At 42.4% G+C, this 22,693-nt stretch overlaps 1 protein-coding gene across 2 annotated transcripts in view; it reads right to left on the bottom strand.

The window, feature by feature from the left end:
- The window catches only part of LOC126518382 (KICSTOR complex protein SZT2-like), a 256,520-nt gene that overhangs the window by 91,377 nt on the left and 142,450 nt on the right, over window positions 1-22,693 (bottom strand). The window contains exons 35-40 of one of the 2 annotated variants that reach the window (XM_050168245.3): window positions 20,930-21,040; window positions 17,570-17,902; window positions 15,271-15,478; window positions 10,570-10,708; window positions 5,854-5,950; window positions 2,183-2,309 (exon numbers count right to left, since the gene is read on the bottom strand). In XM_050168245.3, the coding sequence (XP_050024202.2) occupies window positions 2,183-2,309; window positions 5,854-5,950; window positions 10,570-10,708; window positions 15,271-15,478; window positions 17,570-17,902; window positions 20,930-21,040 (1,015 nt within the window). The remainder of the gene's footprint in view (window positions 1-2,182; window positions 2,310-5,853; window positions 5,951-10,569; window positions 10,709-15,270; window positions 15,479-17,569; window positions 17,903-20,929; window positions 21,041-22,693) is intronic. The other variant, XM_055064554.2, reaches the window with a different exon arrangement.

Raw genomic sequence — 22,693 nt, 5'->3', positions numbered from 1 at the left:
AACAAGCGATGTGAAGCTCTGGAATGGTACCTTAACAGTCCACATTGACTTAGTATTTCCATTTAGTGTCCCTTTAAGAAAGGGAAGTGAGAGCACGAGTAGAAGCCCAAACCCACATGGTGTACGTTTTAAAAATTTTCCTCAGATTTTCTCCTTAAAAGACTAGAGGAACATCAAAAGTTGCTGGTCAGATGTTTCTCAATCTGAAGTATCGTGAGAAACAAATGTCGCACACCCAAACTTACTGCACCCTATGTTATTGTCAAAGAATAAATTACATTAACAAAATGATTGTGCTCGTGAGGCCACTCATTATTTTTCTTTCTACTCATTATTTTTCTTTCTACTAAAATTACAGACGAGTACTGTACCTTTCATTCATGGTACAGACACTCCAAGTTAGGTACTATATTACTGACAACCATTTAAGCAGCTGAAAGATTCCTACTTAATACTATCAACTTGCACATCCTTGCATCAACTTGCATGCTGTTAGAAGTACTTGTTTCACTTACTCCAATCTCTCCACAAATGTAAAATATGGTGGAATTTAGTTAATTAAACTCCAGTTAATTTTACATTTCTGTTAATTTGACCCTGGTTGAATGTTCCGGCTGGCACCCATGCATTTCTATGGGTCAAACGTTTAGTTATTTGAATTCTGAAATTGGCCCTCGCCGAATAATTCAGATTTGACTGGTCAGCGTGAACGTGCCTTATCTCAATGGGGACGCCAATGGCCATAGCGGTGCTGTCTTGGTGGTGCTAAAGGAGAGGGAATGCATCGACATAACCTCCCCCTGAAAATGACTATTTTTGGCCTGCGCTATGAGGATTTCCTAGTGACAACAGCTTAAATAAATAATTACCATATTTTCGCGATTCTGTGTCTTCTTTTCCCTAGAAAATTGGTCGAAAAATTACCTGCATGGTGGAATTGGATACGAAATTAAAAAAACGCATTCACATCAGCTTACTCTCAGCGCAAGCGGCATCATTACCGTCATCTTAAAATGGCAACAGAATAAGTTTTTGGATGGAATGACAAAGGCTATGCACTGTTTTCAGTCTTTAATTACAAAAGCTAATTTATTTTAAAGGTTATTTTAAAGGTTATTTACATGCTAAGCCAGTGGCCACAAAGTTGCATCACATTGTTTCAATGTTGCTGAGAAGTGCATAGCTCGCCACGTGAACTGGTGAAGTGCTTAGTCTAGGCGTGGTAAAACCATCCCATTTGCAATTGCGGCAGAGGCATTCAACAAATGCAGAACACAAAACATGCAATGGCCCGTAAGGAAGGCATGTGACATGTTAGGGTCCATAGACAGCGACAGAGTGTTGTCTGAGAGTGACGACGATGGACATTAAGGGTAAATAAATGTCCATTCTGTAACTGTAAGTATTGCTCGTTTAATCTTTTTCTGACTGCCAGATTTGGAGGCATGCTAAAAATGTGGTGTGCATTAGATGCCTAATTTGTTGAGGAGCTTTATTGTCATTTTTACATCAGTTTTCTACTTTGAACCCACAGAAAGTGAATGTGTGTCAGATTGGGGAGCATTTTAGAATCAGATATACACTGGCAAATTAAGCAGCAGTGCGTTTAGTCTTTTTTTCTGCCTCTCTTTGAATTGAACACGGACAATTAAATTTAGTTGGTCCCGTGAAGGTTGATTAGCGGTGGTCTACTGTATGCTCTTGTAGGACTTCTAGCAGTCTTTGCCTTCCCTGCCTTTTTCCCTTGTTACCAAGACACACCAAAATTCTACATTTGTGATGCAGTCTTGATTCCATCAATAATATTTCAGACTTAAGCAGTATCCTTTTGTTTTCGCAATTGTGGTCACAGGTAACTTGTTTGCACTCCTATGGCACAGTATCAATCTTAAAGTAACAATCTAATTATTCTAAAAATTTATTACAGTAGATGCATGTGAGTACGCACAGTAAGCATACTCTTTCATGCAATCAGCTTCACAACACTGTTAAACTCGACAATTTATGAGGTGTAGTTGCAGTCACTAAGTTTAAGAGTGCTACCCGAGGCTTGCCAAGCCCACCAGCAACTACTTGCTCTTAATACAGATGTCTGTTACACTCAGCTTCCAGCAGTCGTGCCGCACATATATGACAGAACAACTCACACCAGTGTGTCTAAGAGGTGATAATGGGTACATACCGTACACTGATGCCGTGCTATTGTTGGGCTCAATCTCAGACTCTCGGTTCCAGATATCCTCAGATGCTTCTGGCACAAGCAGCCGATTGCACATGTGTGTGTTGTTGAGATGCTGAAGCAGCAGGATCTGTTGCAAACAAACAAGTGGTCACACGTCACAGGCACTGACTACAGGGGCGGCTCCGGGGCCCAAGCCCCCTCTGGAGTTTCCTAAGGGGTGGCGGGGGGGCTGTGGCCCCCGGGCAATGCCGAGGCCCCCTCCCCCGCCCCCCACACACACCTAAGGTGCCATTAGCAGAGCTTTGTCACCCACATCATTTGATATTTCTTTTGACTTTCCTCGACCTTCTCACTTAAAATTTGATTGTGACTAATAACTTACCGCATCATTGTTGGCAGGGACATGCATGACCTTTAATTCATACTTTCGCTTTATTTCTGCAAATCCTGACAATAGGAGGACAAACGCATTAGAAGCACTAGCGGCGGTTGCCTCATCCATATTTTCTCACTTCACCTTTGTTTTAAATTTCCACTGTAAACACCGTGCACATATACAATCTATTTAAATATACAATCTATGTATATATACGCACAGGAAAAGGTTTATTATATTTTCGAAAGAGATGGAGGTAGCCAATTAAGAATTATTTCTGAAGGTATAGATAGCCTATGTCTAGAGAATAAATATGTTGCTGTAGGTTCACCATGCTTCAAATTGCTTTGCGTGGTTTTTGGACCATGAAAATAACCTAAAGACTTCAGTGACCCCTTCGGCTGAGTTTTTTATCAATGGCGTGTGAAATGCATGTGAATGTTGTGTGTCTCAGTATTGCTTCTCTTTGCAGTAAGCTGTGCTAATGACTCAGGAAAAAACATTTCTAATAATTTACAACATTTATTAGGGATGGAAACATTGTAAGTTTCCCAATTAACTATCATGCTCCAAGATTTAAAAAAAGAGCAGTGTGTTACTCGAAGAAAACCTAGTGCATGTTGTCTACAGTACAGTGGAGTAGCTGCAAGTAATGTTTTGTTACTGAGATTTAATTAGGTAATTGTAATTAATTATCGAGGTCAAGACATACTATCCTAATGATCAAAGTGTCAATGAGGCATTTGAAGGCACAGCCAAGGGACATCTAACTGGGGTATTTTCAGCGACGTACTAATCGAGTACCAATTCTTTTTCCGACCGATAAATAAACCCCGCGAAATATGGAGAATACCATGTGACTGCGCTCCTGCCCAGATCATAAACAGAGCTTTTGAATAGGCTCCCTCTGAGTTATTCTGAACGAAATAAAGAAATAAAGAAAAACATCGTGATCGAGCTAGTGCTTTATCTGCCGTGCCCCGGTTGAAGCAACACATCGCGTTTGGTGTTAGTTGGAAACAAGCTGTGATAGCTGTAGTCTTAACGTAGATAAAGTGCACAGATGTCTTTCTTTTTCCCACAAAACCTACCCCCACAAAAGTGAATTGACAATGTCAGTGCAAAGGTTTAAATGTGCGTTTTGTTTCGTCCGAATCGCCATGTCTTTCTCTAATGAGCAGAAGGTAAACGTGGTTTTTGCATTGGGATTTGCAAATGGCAACAAGAGGAAGGACGAAAATATATAGGTATATCAGTCGTGGAAGTGTGGTGGTAGACCAAACGAATCAACTATCATCAGAAATTATGAAAACCTGTGACAAACCAGCAGCTTCAAAAAACTGTGGCGGAGGACTCCATCCTAGCCTACACACGGATGTTCTAGCATTTATGGCCTCAAACCCTCATGCCAGCGTGCAGGACGTGGTCGCCCAGGTACCAATTTCCAAGTCATCGGTTTGGAGGATTCTAAATGACGGCCTTTCACCCGTACCACCTTAACCAGCACCAATTATTGGAAGGTAGGGACCTGAACAATCGTCTAGATTCCTCTAATTGGGTCCTCACAAAAGCCAATGAATCACCGGACTTTTTGAGCAACATCACGTGAACAGATGAAGCCAATTTTCGCAGAAACACCTAGGTAAATTTGCATAATGCACACTATGGAAGGACTCCAATCTACACTGGGCAAAGCGCAATCTGCAACGGTACTAGTGGTCGCTGAACGTGTGGTTCAGAATTTACACCGGTGCTATAATCGGTTCCATCTTCTTCAATCACATACTGACTGCATGGACAGCGTTACATGAACGAAATCCTTGAAGGAGTGGTGGATAGGTTTCTTAGCGAAGTCCCGCTGTCATGTCTTCCACTTCTGTGGTATTATTTATTATGTATTATGTATTATGTATTAGGTATTATGTATTATTATTTTTTTTGCAGACATCCTGACGGTCAATTGGGCTCATTTAGAAGTGGTATATTTAGTTTCTTGAACGCATCGGTTTTGCTTTTTCTCTACACGTTGGTCGCTTCCCTGTACGTTTATTTCGCTTTTAATTTTTGACATGAACCCGTTTTTGCAGCACGCATACACTTTCATGAAAAAGAAAATGCTCACTTTAATGTGGCTTTCGTTCGAAGCAAGTTTCTGGCGTGAAATATAGCTTCGTGCGCACTCTTTCGATGCGGTGTGAGCAATGCCGGGGTTTTGAAACATCCTATGCCTATTACATTGCTTTTTGCATTGCGTGCGTGGTCAGAGCAGCACTTCAGCCGCATTATCAAGGGGCTTTTGTTATCAATGTGATCAGTCGGCCTTGAGAGACGGATAATATGGGTGACATAGAAATGAGAGGGAGGAATAGCTGCGAAGCCGCGAAACCTGCTGTTGGCGATCCTTCCGTGCCATTATCAAGGTGATGCACTGTCTCTTTGGGTTTGCGACAGACAATGCAGTTGCTTTTAATCAGCTTATTTGAGCGCACTGCTTTATTATGCGGGTGAGAGCGCACTCACGTGGTGTTTTTGATATTTCGTGAGGTCTTTTTCCAGTCGGAAAGATATTATATGCAATTAGTAGGTCGCTGAAAACGCTGCACTTATATGTAATTTTGGTGTGCCTACAAATGCCGCGTTGACATTCTGAAAATTAGGACAGTACTTCTCGAGTTAGAAAATTAATTGCAATTACCGAATTAAATCTCAATAACGAAATATTTACTGGCGGCTACTCCACTGTACTGGAAACAATATGCACTGGCTTTCTTCGAGTAACGCAACTGCTCTTTATTAATGTATTGGTACATAATAGTTGGGGAACACAGTATAATTCACTCAGTAACTGAAATGAGGCCAAGCCGGATTCACTTGAAATCAGAATCAACAGCAATCATGCACAAGAGCACTTACACTTGGACTCGCAGAAAAAGAAAAAAAAAAAAGACAGAGAGGCTGCAGCTTTGTCGGAAAGGTGAAGCAGCATTAGTGATAGCCAAGTATGTGACAATTACATGGAGGAAGATTATACCACTGAGAGGACTCAGGCTGCAAAATTGAACTGTCTCCTACTATGAGGTCTTGTACATACTCATATAGCGCCATCAGTTCACCACTCAATGCTTTGAGGTCAAAAAAATTTTCTTCAAGTGCAAGGAATTATACATACATATATATAGATGGAATTCAGAAAAAGCTGGTTTGACAAAGTTTGACTGAAGTGTTCATAACAGCACTGTTCAGCTGCGGGGTAGGTCTATTTTCCATGTTCAAATGGAAATCTGTGTTCTCTTACCTGATTAACAATCTTGCAGGTGTCCTGGATCAGTCCCACAATGCTTTCAAACACAACTAAGCCCTGTCTGAGTTCTGTACTCTCGCCTGGCTGCTCTCTGTAAAAGAAGGCAAATAAAGTCATATGATCACTGCAATTATTACTGTGATTAGTTTACACATTTGAAACCCCATCCCCTCCCCTGAATTTTTCCAGCGCCAGTTGTGGGTATGCTCAAATCTTGGCTGTCTTCCTTGCAAGACTCGCATCTGATGTTCAGCTTCCCTGCATGACGACATGCGACGGTAGGAGTTCGTGACATCATTATGCAGATACAAGTGACAACGCTAGTTTTCAGGTAGATATTCGAGTGTGACAACTTGCTTCCTTTTCTTTGGCTGGAGAACAGCAATGTGCACAAATTCACCGTGCCTTTAACAGTGTGCTTTGCAAGCCTGCAGCAAAAAAGTTCCCGTTCAGGTTAGGAGTGTGGCACTGGAATGGGCAAACAGAATCGCTGAAACGCACTGCTGTTTACAGGACCGTGGATTCAAATGGGTTGGGCCTCAATTGCTGACTAGCATGAACTAACATTCGCTTCGTATCCTTGTGTGGAGAGTTTTATTTCTCTCAGCATGATTACTAATATTTTGGCTAGCTGGCATTGTTCCATAAAAGAATTAAAAAAAATTCCATTCTTGTATGTTTGCTAGTGTTATGCAAATATTCGTATTTCCGAATAGTAGTTTCGAATAGTACACTATTCTATATTCGCTTCGAGAGCAGCTATAATATTCGTGCTTTTTGAAGTGCTGGAAAACTCATGATCATGAGTTTTTTTTACAGTCTAATACAGTCAACGACCCAATTTCCGGACGCCAAATAATTAGGACACCTCTGCGGCGCCGCCATGGTACCCCATAGAGTCAATGATAAGAACGTCTGAAATTTTGAACGCAAACACCCGTCACCGTCCGATTTTCCGGTCTTTCTGCCATGACCGCATGTCCGAAACGGCATTGATTGAAACCACCAATGCCGCCATTTTGATTATCTCGCCGCATCGAACAGGTGCTCTCGCATGCAAATCCGCTGGCAGGCGTAGCCACCACCGCAGCAATGCTAAGCCTAGCTACATCGACGTTCGTTACTATGATTCTTGGTATTCAATGTCGTGTTTTTCATTAAAACGATTCGCCGCTGTTCTCAATGGCGCCGATTCCGCCATTATAATCCGCGCCAATGGCTTAGAAGCTCGGAAAGCACGATGCATTGCTATAATGTCGGTCACCGAAAGTCAGCTTCACCTCAATACAGCAAAGTTACGCGGTGAAGCATGCGGAAAGTATTGCGGTGAAGCGTACCCAGAGTGGGAAGAAGACACAGTATGCATTCCTTAATTATACACGCATGCATCTGCCATCTGCTGTCACAGCAAGTACACTGATACGCCTAATAAGTGTAATGGCATATCTCGGAGCGTATATCATATCTTCAGAGCTATTTCGGACATCCCTGTGGCGATTTGAGCAATAGGGGGCAGTAAAAGGCATGCATTCAGTTTTTCAAACTGCCTGATTTTTCGGATGCTTTCACAGCCCCTAGGGAGTCCGAAAAATTAGACCTTGACTGTAACCAGTAAGACATGATTGTTAAAATAAGAATAGAGTCACATGTTTGGCAAAACTGTATAAATATTATAGTGGGATCTTGCAAATATATTAATTGCAATTAATTCATCAACTTTATTAAACAACGGGCAATAGAAACTGAGCAACAAGCTCCAGATATGCCGGTATATGCTGGTGCCATCAATGCCAATCTTGCGGCCTTGGTTGCCCGCACTTTTTTCTCACCACCACTGCGTCCATACACTAACCCCCATATTCAGAAATGCACCTTAATTGAAGCCCATGCTTGACTTGATATAAACGACGCCTGGTGCGAATGCGCCCAAGACACTTATTGCATTTACCTTGGTGCATTCATGACAGGGGTCATTTAAATCAAGTCAAGCGTGGGCTTCAAGTTAAGATGCATTTCTGAATATGGGGGTAACTTCGCAAAACAAGTTTCGGATAAAAATAAATACCTTTAAAAATTTCTCATAACCTTCCTTTCTTATAAGCTCTTATTTGTGAGAAAACTCATAAACATCGTTTCAAGACATTTAAACAATTATATTCAGAAAGAAAGCAATGAGTGAATGACGTCAACATTATCAAAATAGCAGAAGCTCGGTTGGTCGTTGTGGGGTTCTCACCCATGCTCTTGGGACAAAGGAATGACAACACAGTAGTGCAAACAATAACAAGGGCATTTACTGCACCTTTCATAGACCAATGCCTGCTAGCAGAGTTGCTATCCACAAAACATGCTCATGGGCGCATGACAAATCGCAGAAGTCTGACTCACCGCGATCCCATAGTGAGCAAATATGTTCGCCCTATGCTGGACTCCAACGCCTGGTCATTTGTGCATGCGAACGGTGGCATGTTCGAATGATCGTGTTCGTCCATGCCAGGGTAGGCCTCGCGAGACGGTCTCACAGAAGTATGGATCGGCACACACGCAGAACGTCCGTGCTGCTTGCCAATCCCAAGCCAAAGAACCAAGACCCATCTCCTTTTTTGCACGCAAGTAACCCCGCTCTTAAGTGGCGTTAGGAGAGCAAAACTCACGCCATCTCTCGTACTAACCTGCAAGCATATCGACAGCTTCCGTAAAGGCACGCGGCGAAGCCGGACTACAGGAGACGGGAGCTATGCGGGAAAACAACACATCAGGGGATGCACGAGAGTCGCGCATCCCCCCATCGTCAAGATGGACTCGAACGATAGCATGAAAAATCCAGTTTGGAAGTATTTCTCAAACTTCTCCCTAAAAAGGAAGCCCGGAGTTTCAATAAATAAGTCATACTTGAGTTAATTGCGGTATCATTCTCATAAATTAGCCCACTTAATCCCACAAAGGTTCAACACCATTTCACATCAAAGAAAATTAAAAGTACTTGCTCACACATATTTCGGGTCACGGAGAGTATGTTGGCATGAAGGAAACAGCAAAATTATAATTGAGTACAACTTGATTAGTGGGGTAATTACTTAATTAGTAATTTGTTCGCTGAACTGTTTACCAACTGAACACTTCTTCCATATGGGCTGTACGTTGGTTGGGTTTACAGCACTAAACCAGATTTTTCAGGCACTAAATTCAATATATCAAAAAGGATATGTTGGGCTTTATGGGGTTAATAATTGCTTGTATCCAATAATTATCTTGCATGCCACTTGGCGGCCAATATTTTTGAATGGCAACTATTTGATTCGAAAGTATTCAGCCAAAGTTACTACTATTCGCTTCGAACTCGAAAACTACTATTCGTAAAACCCGAATATGTTTGCACTACTGTGTGTTGTGTTCTTTGTTATTATGAGCATTTAAATGCCACATTTCCATTACGTTCAGAGGTGATTTGATTACTTATATTGTGGGGATGCGTGACTCTCACGCCCCCCCCGAGATCTAGTTTTCCCGCATAGCTCGTCTCGTGCAGGGCGGCTTCGCCCGCCGCGTGGCCTAGCGCCCGCGGCGGTCGGAGTAGTTGAAGCGCAGTGCGAGAGATGGCGCTAGTGTTGCGCTGCGGCGAGGTTACTTGGGCGCCGGAAGACAAGGCGCTTGCTTTTTCCCGGCGGGTCGGCGCACGACGTGGACGTCCCGCGCGCGCGGCAACCCATGCTTCTGCGAGACCACCTCGCGTGGCCGCCTTCGAACGCGCTACCGTTGGCGTGACCGAACACGCGAACGACCAGGCGTTGGGATCCAGCATGGGGCGAACATATTCGCTCGCTATCCGGTCGCTCAGTGAGTCAGACTTCTAGATTTGTCGCACGCCCATCGGCATGTTTTGTGGATAGCAACTCGGCTAGCAGGCATTGATCTATGAAAGCTGCAATAAATGCCCTTGTGTTTGCACTACTGTGTTGTCGTTCCTTTGTCCGAAGAGTACGGAGGAGAACCCCATATCTCCCCACAATATTTATGCATAAATAAAGCACCATTCATTCATTGCACAAAGCAACTCAGTAGAAGGATGAAAAGGATGTCTGATAGAGCGATAAAGATGATTTTAGTGAAATGCTTGCTCAGCCATCCCTTTAGCCATCTTGCCTAATGGTCAGGTCTCGCCTTGGCTCTGCATGTCTCCAGACTGTCAATATCACTACACCAGGTATTGTTATTGCGTGTTCTAGTATATTCAATTTTTTTCATCAAGCATCATGTTTCACTTCCTCTCACAACAACGCTATCCGTTGAGCCATTTCAGAGTGCAATTTACCAATATACTCAAACCTTGATATAATGAAATCGGCCAGAATGAAGTAAATATAAACAATTTTGCTGCAATATTAATGAATAATGAATATATACTTATAACCATTGGATATATTGAAGATATCTTTGTGCTGGATGCGGCTTCATTAAAATGAGAGCAGCTAAACAGCTAAACTTGATTTGACAGTGTTCACTGCTTGTCACAAACGGTAAATTTTTCTATTATTTATTTTAATTTCAATGTTTCCACTGCTTTTGCAATTATTTTAGCATTCCGTGGCCCTCATTTTTGGATAAAATGAACTTTTCCGCTGGACCATTATGGTCAATTATAGCGAGTGTTGTATGTACGTACATACAAATTTCTCACAGCAAGCTAATACACGATGCACATGGTCTCACCGAACGTGGAAAAAGATGTCCACGTGGTCGAGAAATGGGCAGAGGATCAGCCAGAAGGGAGGCAAGTGGGAACGCTGGGTCTCCAGTGCGTTCATCCAGTCACGGTCACTGTCCGATTCACTGCTGTCACCATCATAGCCTGCAGATATTACCCAATAAAGTCAGCGCCTGAATAGTAAGACACGTGTTATCAGCTTGAATTCAAATACAAATAAGGTGAGAACAAGGGCAATGTTTTGCAGTGTTTCCAGTTTCACCTACACAGTGTTTTTCTGGAAGTCTTATTCAAAGTCTCGCAACGCTTGTTCTAGATAAGACAGAACGATAAAACTGATCTTATATTATTTCTTAAATCATTCAGAAGCCACTGATATAAAGTTAAGCGAGATAAAAGTAACTAATATTTTGCTAAATTTTCTAGAAAATTAGGAAATTTAGAATTTCTAGAAATATTGCATAAAATTAGAACAAAGGTGAGATAAATAAAAATGGATTACATACTGAAAATAAGCACATAGAAAGTTCCATTATTTCCCAAAAGGCAAAGCATTGATAGCGACAGCAAAGCACACTAGACTTCTGTTGATTCGACTGCAGTTAATTCAATTTTGCTGTTAATGCGATCCCAGCTGAAGGTTCCGGCCAGTGCCTATGCATTTCTATGGGCCAGAACCTTCGTTATTTTGCTCCTCAGGTTGGCCTTTGTCGGATAATTCCAACTTGACAAGTCGACATGCACATGTATGAGCCATATGATGACTCCAATAGTGTCCCTTTTAGTGGCAGCATCTGTCTCGGCGGAGGTTAGGGGACAGAGAATGTATTTAACACGTAATCTCCTGTCGAAATCGCCTATCTGAGAAGGACATGCTTCTTGAAGTATTATAACCAAATGTTCATATGTTCATCTGCTGCTTGTGATTACATGTATGTAGTACTCCCATAGAAAAATTTTCAAGCAATAGCCATAGCTCACAATGTCTGATTATGGCATTTACCTGATTGCAATGCAGGTCTTTAAAAAAATTAATGGGCCGAAAATTTTCTAAATCATACAAAACCAAAACTGCCTTTGCGGAATTTGTACGCTCTGCCACATAACATACATGTATAGTGGTGAAGCTGACTTTACAAAACTGGCCTTCCTTGTGCAATTTTATTAGATCCTTGCCCATTCTTCTTGCTAAAGAATCGGGTGTGCATAAGATTTCTACTTTGTTTAGGAGCTTTAATGTCATTTCTTCATTAGTTTCCTACTTCGGACACATAAAAAGTGGGTGCGCATTTGGTTCAGGGGCGTGTTAGAATCGAGCAAAGACTGCCGCGGGAATCAATAGTGTGTTGTGGCGTTTTTTCTTCTGCATCTTGTTTAAATTGTACTGCCGGATAATGCGATCAATTTCAGTAATTTCATCAGGGCCGAAATATCCGAAGTCGAATGTATTAGACAATTACAGGATGTAAGGTTCATAGTTTTATCAGACATATAAATTGCAGTAAATATTCACTTACTAACTAAGCAAGCACGGTGTCACATGCGCACCGACAAACATAAACAGATCTCACTCGATGACCGTGAGCACTCGCCGTCCCAACATTGACAAGATGAGGAGCACTGGCAGCAGAGAGAACGCTTCTTATGGCCATGCAAGTGCTTTTGGGAAATGTGTGTATGCAGCAGAGACGGGCATCACACTTTTTCTTTCCTCCTGCACCGTGCAAGCACCTGTCAGCAGCAATAACTGCACCAAATTTGGCAAAGTGGCGCATGTTACTACCTAATACAAACAAGAACATCTTGTTTACTGTATGGCTGCAACTACCTCTCACCTCCTTGTGATGTGAACTGTCTAGTGTTCCTACGCACCACTGTTATCATTCTTCTTTTAACAGCTGAGCTGGGAACCCTCTTTGCCTATTTAGTGTACAAACCCCTCTGGCCAGCTTGGCCGGTAGGTTATGAACATGTAGTGTTTTGTTTGTTTTTTGTTCTTGATTTTTTTTATTTTCTTTGATCATCTCCACCATTTACCCACACCCTTGCTTAAGCCACTGAGACATCCTTTCCATTAAAGTTCATTGTCTCTCTCTCTCTCCAACTGAATAATCCTGGGTGATGGCCAAAATTTAAAATTTGGCATAGCTAACAATGTCCAGATTGAATACTAAATCCAGCAGCATCTTCCACTGTTGCAGAGGCTTGGTAGACTTGGTTAATGGTCCACGTTATTTAATAATCTGTTTTTTGCAAGTGAACATTATTTGACTTTTTAATGCAAAGTCAAGCGAGAAGAGTTTGCTTTACAGTATCCCACACAATTTCCTAAAGTTTAAAAAATCAATTAATTTTGTTCCGCGTTTGCTGTGCGGTAATGGAAAGTGCACCATTTCATAAATGTCTAGCGCCACATCTGAGAGGGAAGATGTAAAATTTTTTATGTGCTCCACGATGTTGTGTAAGTGCTCTGACGAAGCATATTGCTTAAATGCAATTGGTAGTTCAATGTCTGAGCCGTGCTGCATATGGCATGTGCCCAGAGATACAAGGAAAACGCCCTACTAACTTTTTTTATGTATACCAACTGAATAGATTGACTTTTACAGAGATTGTCACCGTGAAGCAGCAACCTACATCACTTGTGACCAATGTGCTCAAATGAAAACAGCACTGCGAACTAGTACCTAGTTTCGGAAGATCGTAGCACATGAATGAGTACTGGCAGTAGCCGAGTCATAAATTCGATCCTAGCACAATGTTTTCTCATGAACAAGATAAGGAGCATAGGCGACATTTCTTATTTTTTCTTCTTTCTTTTAAAGATACTGTTTTTAGAGTTAAGAATACATGAGTGCCCTGGCCATTTTTGAAACTTCACAATGTATGTGCGCTTATTTTGTCAGACCACTATGGCAGCAGAAGAGGTGCATACACCTTTTCTTCTAGGAAGGCACGGTCTCTTTGTTTATGCACCGCCCAGCAACGCACAATTCTGGAAATGAAGGTTAAAATTATTGAGGAGATATGATTATGGCAGAGCTTAGCTCTTCGTGAAAGAGTCGCAGCTCGGTGATAACTGCATAGACAGCATTATTTCTTTCCCATCTGTTGCATAGAGACACAAACGTTCATGCTGGTGGGCACGTGTACGTATGTCGTGAGGAGCATGAAGAAAGAAGCGGCGCCTTGCTTCTTTCCTTTTCACAACATATGCGCCCAACCATTTTTTTTTTTTTTTTCATACTCCTATGGCTGCAACACGGCAAATGGGCAGCTGGGCGAGCTTGCTTGCTCAACGTACACTCTTTCCTTACAATGCAGCGCGCACCTGTGGAGCATTGTAGAATTGCCTGAAAAAGGTCTACTGGAACCGCGGAGTGCAACCTCCACATGCAGGGGTGTCTCGGACTAGAGTCGTCATGCAATAATGTGTTCTTCCTTCCTTCGCCCTTAGCCCTGACACTTTCGCAGATTACCTCGTACACATGGTGTGCGGGCCGAATATGCACTCAGGTGAAGGAACAACTACACCCAGCCACAACAGGGCTAGGGGAGTGAAGCATGTGCTTGATCATCAACCTCCAACATTGGGCATGCAGAAGGATGGCGTTTATCAAGCCACCAATCTTCTGGTCTCACCCTTGCACACCCACAGCATATGATGTCCAGGCAGCACATTGTGTCGCACTTGGCCTTCATAAAGGAGTGCCTAGGGATGGCAAAAATTTGCCTAGGGTGTCCATATAGTTAGTGTTCCAATAAAATGGCTCATGTACAAGTTTTCAGCTCCATAATATAAGAGATAAAGATTTGAAAAAAAAAAAAACAGCACTAGTGTTTTTCGAATGAGGTAAGTAAAGACTGATAAGTTGATCAAATTGTGAAACCCAACACCATATGATGAACTGCATTTCTGTTAACCACTATCAGAAAGAAGAGCCCCTTCATAAAGAGAGACGCCTGTAATTTTGATCTTTATTAATAACATGAGTTGCACAGACAAAAGTCTAACTTAATAGTCTACGATGCACTCAGCGACTTGCTTTTGTCTACCCCATTGTGTATCTTGCAGATAACTGTGCATAGACAATCATCTTAAGATTAGACAGACTGTTTTTATGCGACACAAATGCTGTCTATTATTTTTTTCACTACAAATAATCAACTAGTGGAACTGCATTTCTCAGATGCTGGTTTTTATTCTCAAGGTTCCTTAATTAAGGTTTAAATTATCACCTTAGCAGTCAAACACAACCGTGCTTTATGACCTGTGACCTTGTGCCATGAATGTTGTTTTGTCACTGTTTCCCTCCCTTTCTATACATGCAAAAATTCTGACATGAACCTGGAAGTGTTATAATCAAATATTCTTATGCTCATTTGCTGCTTGTGATTACACGTATGTAGCACTCCCATCTGTAATGCTTAGTTGTGCCTTGAGGCTCACAAAAACAAACAAATAGCTTAATGAAAACCCACAAAGGCAGATCGCAAAGGATATGCAGTTATGAACGCATTCATAGGTTTCAATTTTAAGGGTTCTGTATTTGGCTCCAACAGTAGGCTACAAAAACCGAAGTGCACTTGAATCCAACAGCCTGTCATGCTGCGCCTAAACTTGTTCATTAACTTTTTTTTTCTCTCTTCTCCTGGGCCCAATAAAAGGCTGAATAAATACAGCTATCAATAACCACAAGGCGTACCATCCTCGGTGTTGCTGATCTGCCCGCCAACCTCGCTAAGTGCGTTGGGCGTGGAGCGTGTCGACTCCAGCAGGTGTTGTGGTGGTCGGAATGCCATGCCGTGGCCCAGGGACGAGGCCAGGCTGTCAGTGCGATCGCGGAACCCTCCGTCTTGCTGCTCCGAGGAGCCACTCTCCTCTACGAGCTCTGCAGGAGCTTCAGCTGCCGCCTGTTAGGATGCCAGTAATAAAGATCAACATGCCGCAGCTTCTTAACTCGAGGGAACGAACAGCAGAGAGATTTAGCATAGCGACAGTGCCTTATTGCCACAGCACTTGGCATTTATAAACCCTGTGTAGTGCTGTTGTGCCATCGGTTGGGCGAAAATCGATAACCTTTCCCATCCTGGTGCCGTCCCTCTAGGACTAGCAGTGTCAAATTGAGCAACTAATCTCAATATAACAACAAAACAGTATTCATACTTTGTCCTCTGCAATAAGACGAGACTAAGTGATGGCCGATTTCACCATTTATTTTTTGCTGTCACTGCTGAGAGCAAGTAACACAGGCGAGTTAGGATTGAAGTGGACAATCCGAGTACTGCCATGTTGCTACGCAGTCGCGGTAACCAGTGGAAGCCATTTTGGTAAAATTACCAAAATTACCAAACTGCATGCATGCAAAATTTTGGTGGATGGTAATGGTAACAGTAAGACAGTAAATGTTATGTGGAGGATATGGGAGAAGCAATGTGGCATCATTTGCCACAGAGAATTCCCTGTAGACCTACCCTGCTCACGTAGGTGAGGTGATCACGGAGGGAAATCACTGTTGTCAGACTACTTTGGTGGCTTCTACTTTCGACACCACTTTTGATCACTTGTTGATGATGGCAGCACCAGCACACTTCGTTAAGAGTGCAGTTGACTTCTGTTAATTCAGCCCTAATGGGACTGACGAGATTGATTTAATTATACAGTGTGTTGAACTAAATAAGATGCAGAAAAGATGCCAGAACACACCGCTCTTTCATTTGGCAGTTGTTGCCCGAACCAAATGTGTGCCCACGTTCTATTTTTCCAAAGCAGAAAACTAATTTTTATATATAACATTAAAGCTCCAAACATAGTAGAACTCTAACGTGGACCTAATTTTTTAGCATGGAAAATGGGCAAGAGTCTAATATGTGTGGCACAATGGTAATCTGTTTCCTTAAGTCAGCCTCGGCGTGATACTGTCTTATGCAGAAACGCCTACGAAAGACGCGAAGGCAGTTTTGGTTTCGTATTTTCACCGCACGGGCAATTTTCGACCCAATTATCTTTAAAAATTTTTAAAAACCAGTGCACGTCGGAACTTGGCCGGCCGAAAATCGGTGTTTTTGATGGGAGATGACACGTGTTCCAGGCAATCACTGTCCCCTAAGCTTAGCCGAGACAGGCACTGCTACTAAAGGGGCCACTATTGGAGTCCCCAGAGGGCTCAGGCATGTGTGTGCTTACTGGTAAATTTCGAATTATCCTGCAAAGGCCAACATTAGGATTAAAAGAAAGAAAGAAAGCTTGGGCCAATAGAAATGCAAGAGCACCAGCCGGGACCTTCGGTTGGGATCAAAAATTGAATTAGCCAGAGTCTAATTAATGGTAGCTGACTGTAGTATCCTTGACTCATCTTGCCATCACGGTGCCTGCACATGGAACACGCCTTCCAAAGTGTCACCGGGTCCCTGTAACTTCAGTAACCATAATAACAAAGCAACTGCGATATGGTTACCACCCTCTTGAGCAGCAATTTGGTACCAGCCACCAGCACGGAATACTGTTGTATGCCCTTCCAAGCAGGGATGGTTCACTCCACTCAGTAGGAAGCTCCTCTTTCCGCTGGGGACATCAGCCGGCATCATGTCATTTCGCAAAACTGTCGCATTGTCACATGATGCGTACTCCTCACATCGATGGGCAAGACTTTTGTCCACTGTGAATCTCTCTTATTGGCTAGAGATCAAATTAATATAAAATGGATGTATTAAGTGAGATTAAGAAAAAGATGTGGAGTGGCTTAAGTCATCCAACTTGTTGAATAGATAACAGATGATGTGCTAGAGTAATGGATCAGACGGTAGGGGTAAAAAGATGCTATTCAAGCTAGCAGAAGATCAGTTGGAATGACAAGTTCAGGAAATTCACAGTCATAGAATGACCTTGCTTGATGCACAACATGGATAATCAGTGATTTCTCAGAGCAGCTATTATCCTGCAGTGAGCTCAGAATAAACTGGCAATGACACTGAAAGAATAGTTCAGTTGAGATAAGCACGTACCTGGCTGTCTGCCGCCTTTTGCTCCTGAACAATGGTCTCCGATGACAAATTGGCAGCGTGATCGGCCGTGCCGCTGTCTGCTTCAAGAGTGTCAGCTTCCTCCTGAAGCTTCCGTCGCAGGTCGAGTAACTCCAGCGGACACGACGCCCCTGGAATCCGAACTTCTGGCTTTGGCTCTTCTTGTGTCACTAAAGAGTCCAGCGGTAGCGATGACGCTCGTTCCAGGCGACGCTCGACACTTTTCGTCCGCACGCTTTTTCCAGTTTGCCGCCGCCAGGCTCGGAAGGATGTGTGTGGCGCACCTCCGTCACCGGACTCATCTTCATCTGATAACTGCATTAGTTTATTTCTTTAATACCGCAATTTACACTTCTGCCCCATGGACAACTATGGAGGTAGTCTAGACCACTAAACTACATTTTCAAAACTTGTAAAGTGTCGTGGAAAAGGATAACACATTAGGGAGGAAAATGAACTTCATGCCTAAACCTCAGCATCGATGAATAATGACATCACTGTGATGGCTAATATTTTTGCATGTTCTTGCGTACCTGGGCCTTCCACGAGAAACATGTAATTGAGTGTTTTGCTTATTTTTGATAGCATGTGCATGTTTCTGGCTATAGCAAACAACCATAATTGCATCGGTCAAAATCTATGATTTCACATTAAGGCAGCATTGACAATTATTCTGTTTACACTCCTTCAAGTGCACGAAGTGTCCATGCATGGCAAGACTGACATACAGCAGTTGCAATTTTAGAAGTTTAATGGCGTCAGCGATAAATAAAAATTTTAATGAAGTTAAAAGTTAAGTGCAATAACTTAATGCACTTAACCATGCCCGTCTGGCACATCTGAACCATACAGGCAACGTTAATGACAGTAATGAATAATGTGCATGCAGTGTTGATTAGCCATGCCATGAACAAAACTGTCAATGAACAATTACAGGACAACCCTATGTTATGAATATTGTGCCATTTATCAGCATGCCATGAACAATTCTAAGTGTTCACAGATAACGTGAGTGGCTGATTGACACCTTCGGACAACAGTGTACAAGATCACAACATAATTGTAAGCTTCCCACGAAAAACAGACAACTAGGCACATAGTTGGAAGAATTTAGAGGCGAATGCTATATTAAAATATTAAGAACTAGCAAGAACCACATTCTTTGAAATCCACATAAACATAAGGCAAGCATTAAGAGCTTTGATAATAGTATTGTATCTCTGCAAGTCATAAGTGAAAAGAAGGGGACCAGAGAGGGGCTTAATTTGTGTTGGTCACAACTATATGAAGCCAACAATTAATGAAGCCAAAGAAAGCACTGAGGAAATTACTTGCCATTTTTGATTGAATTGTAGAAATGATAAGGTAACAGGAAAGTTAAAGTGGACTTAAAAGCAATCTGACAATTCCAAACATCCTGTACCAAAAGAAAAGAAATGGTAATCGCTCATTACATTGCAGTTCAACATACACTTACATAAAACCAGCTAACATGGCTCAACTGAGATGCGATCTTTAATTTCTATGGCAATTGATGACATCCATCCCACCAATCATGCAACAACATATGATCTGCACCAGAAAGACACCAAAGCAGGCAATCACAATGCACAAAGGAGAGGATCTGTCAACCAAGTAGCTTGCAAGGTGTTCCAGGGTAGTACAACATAAATGGCTAGCATTTCAGTGCAAGGAAAATGTTCCCCAAACTAAGCATTAGCGTATGTTCATTAATGTATGTTATTGTACATTAGTTCATCAATGAAGCATCAATTTAAGCATTAGTGTCCACATAGTTGTGAGGTTCATAGGTCACTGAATAATAGTGGCCTTCAGATATGACAGGAACGAAGCACTATAGTTAGCCCACAAATGCCTGCTGCATCTTGCCGTTCTGGTCAGCCATTTCCGACTCCTACCTACATTGCTACTACCTACATTACTTCACAACAAGTTAAAGCACACATACGGAATAACAAACAAGCAAATTCACATTGAAGACATCCTTTGACGATGCTATGCAAGAAAGTGAAGAACCGGCATCATTAAATGATATTTTTTTAGCAGTCTCAAAGAATACGCTCCCACACCACTGGGAACAAATGCTCGCAGTTCCACATCTAGACACATCCACATCTGTTACACCAGCCATGTGCATGCACCATGACAAACGCTGGCAAAATTTCCACAAACAACAAACAACAAGCAAATCACTACCAACACTTCAGCATGTTTTTGTCGTCCCCTCCCAGTCAAGGAATGCGTATGCCAGACAAGCAGACCACGGACTGCAGCAACCACTCTATCGTCAGCATCTCGCACGGAAAGCCCCACGACTTGCTCTCCTGGCAGAGTGACCAGTTCCACTTATTATGAGAAATCAATTTTGCTAAGTTACTTGTAAAATTCTCCTGTCAGCTGCTGCAGCTTTTCAGGCTTTACTTTGCTCATAAGGTATCGTTACACAAATCACATTTGTGAGTCTTCTCTAGATGGCCAAATTTCTAAGCATCTTAGGTTAATATCAGAAATTGTCAGAAACTAGAAAAAGAGCACAAACATTGCCAGCATAGTTGCTTAACTCAAGTTAGCAATTTAAATGACTACGTTTTTGGTGGCTTTTAATCAATGCTTAAAACTAATTCAGCCACCTCCTAAAATGTGTATGAGAAAAGCAGTGTAGAGGTACATTACCAACTCACTCAATTAAGGCCATGTTTTCAGCCAGTTCCTTGAACGAAATATCCCACTCATACTGAAACATTCTAATTTCAAAAGAATATGCTGCCAAGTAAGTTGATGTGGTTTGCCGAGCCTTCCTTTCAACTGTGTGAAGCAAACGACACACAAAATATGGGAAAACACACACACAGGTGCCACTGCCATAAGTTTCATAAAAGGCGTCGAAACAGTGCATATTGTATGAGCACATGCATTACACAGATGCCGACAAAATAGAGACTGAATTCTGCCATGCAGGCACAGACACGTGCTGGCTAAACTGTCTGCAAATGCAGACGACGCACAATATGCACATAATGCTCACAGATGCATACAATACCGCTAATGAAGTGCATATGTATAGAAAAATATGCACTGTTTCGATACCTTCTTTTCATTAAGCAGTTGGAGGTAGTGGCCCTTGTTTGTGTGTCCCACAATTTCTGCATGTCGTTTGTTTCGGGTCATTGGAAAGAACCGTTCAGGCCTGTTCGGGGAGGGCTGTCTGTCTCTTGGTTCAGATTCATCTGGCCACTCTGCCACTTGAGCTCTGCATGCCACGATGCCTAATGCTACTGACAAGGCATGCGAGACGGAGATCCTCTTAAGCTCGCCACTCACTTTGGCGTCGGGGCCGACGGCCTTCTGGCGCGAGACCCTCAATTCGGTGACGTCAGCGCCTGCCTTTTCGTGAGGCAGTGCCGCTGTCATTTCCAATGCCTTGCTTCTCAGCTGCACGACACCGTTGCACCAATCTTTGAAGCTTCAGCTTTAGTAGTTCAGCTGTGTCGTGTGTGTCATGACCCCTTTCACACTCTCCGATACTTACCACCTTTTTGAAAATGGTACAACAAAGAAATTCAGGCCCTGCAATGGACTTTATTCTGTGAACTAGGATTGCAATCAAGTGCAGTCAAACCAAGTTACAATGTGGTCGCACCCTGGTCCAACAAGAAAACCTTTGTAACATCCAACTTTCATTATAAGTGAATATTTGTTACACAACGATATTGGCAATTTACTAAAGGTTTACTTTGTTGTATCTGATAACTCCTTATATGTACCGTAAAAACCGAAATATACATCGGCCTCTGGTTTTGAATAAAATTGAAAAAAAAAAGATTGCTTCAATGCAGTTAACTACAGAACACACCCTATTCTATCAATAAGCTCATTCATTGTCAACGATGAAAACCGCACTTTAACTGTTTGGATACTCATCCGGCGATGGCCGCTAGACATGTATGACATCTCACACCACATCATTGGTGATGTTCAAAGCATTTGTTATGCAGGCCATCGAGCAATGAGTGGCATAAGCGCTAGGCACCCAAGGTGCATGCTGGAGATCACTGCAGCTAACTGTAGGCATCCTTGTCTGACTGCGGGACATTCACTCGTTTTGATGGTCTAGCTCCCGCTAACAGCCGCTTCAGGTTTTTCACACAATGTTTGCAGACCGTGGTGGCTGACGAGACCTCTCTTCCGTGCCGCTAATTTGTTCCGGTGGGTAGTTGAATAAATTCCCCCACAACGTCTTCAGTTCAGCATGAACAGCGACATGAAGCTTTCAGTGAAAATCAAAAGTCGCACCCACCGTGGTTGCACAGTTTCACTTTCAATTCACGGAAATCAAACAGTGCAATGCCACTACCGTGCTCCTATTCGATTCCACATATTTTTTTTTGCATCATTTTTGAATGCAGCACTAAAATCAAGCCAAAACTTGCTAATTTTGCACCCTGAGACAGCAGTAACACATGTTTGCATTTCGTTTGTAAAGTTCGCAAGTCTGCAATGGCAACAAAATGGTGACACTGTCTCTTCGTTCTTCTTTCTTTGTCCCGTAGTGGCCAGATGACAGGTGACATTGTGCCAAAGACCCCAATATAAGACGAATAGGCATTTGTCCACTTTTTTTTTTTTAATATAATAACTCAATCTATATTCCAGTTTTTACAGTGTGTTCATTATGTCGATGTTTGACTGAATCATAGTTGCATGACTATAATGCAACCTTGAATATGATGTGAGAAGGGCCCTTTGATTAATCAAAAAATATTTTTAATTGTGTTAAGCTTCTAATGCCAACTGAGCCAACAATGCCAATTTATAATTCGCAAAATAAGTACAGGCGTGGGCTTGCATGACATACTATCCTTCCTCGTTGCTGCACTTTTATTTCTTCGCAGACCCCCCTTTGCACGTATGCATCCAGATTGTCTCAAAGACAAGTTGGTCTTTCTGCTAAACGCAATCACCTCGCGGTAGCGCTTTGGGCAGAACATCAGGTAAGCATATCCCCCATTTCTCATTGTTACGTAGTTTTACACATGGATTCAACAAGGCTGGACGATTGAGAAAGCTGCATGGTTTCATCCCTTC

The sequence above is a fragment of the Dermacentor andersoni genome, chromosome 11 (genome assembly GCF_023375885.2).
Source record: "Dermacentor andersoni chromosome 11, qqDerAnde1_hic_scaffold, whole genome shotgun sequence".
In the NCBI taxonomy this organism is placed as follows: Eukaryota; Metazoa; Arthropoda; class Arachnida; order Ixodida; family Ixodidae; genus Dermacentor; species Dermacentor andersoni.
The sequence above is the reverse complement of the archived record's forward strand: the minus strand, read 5'-3'. Positions and strand labels throughout refer to the sequence as shown.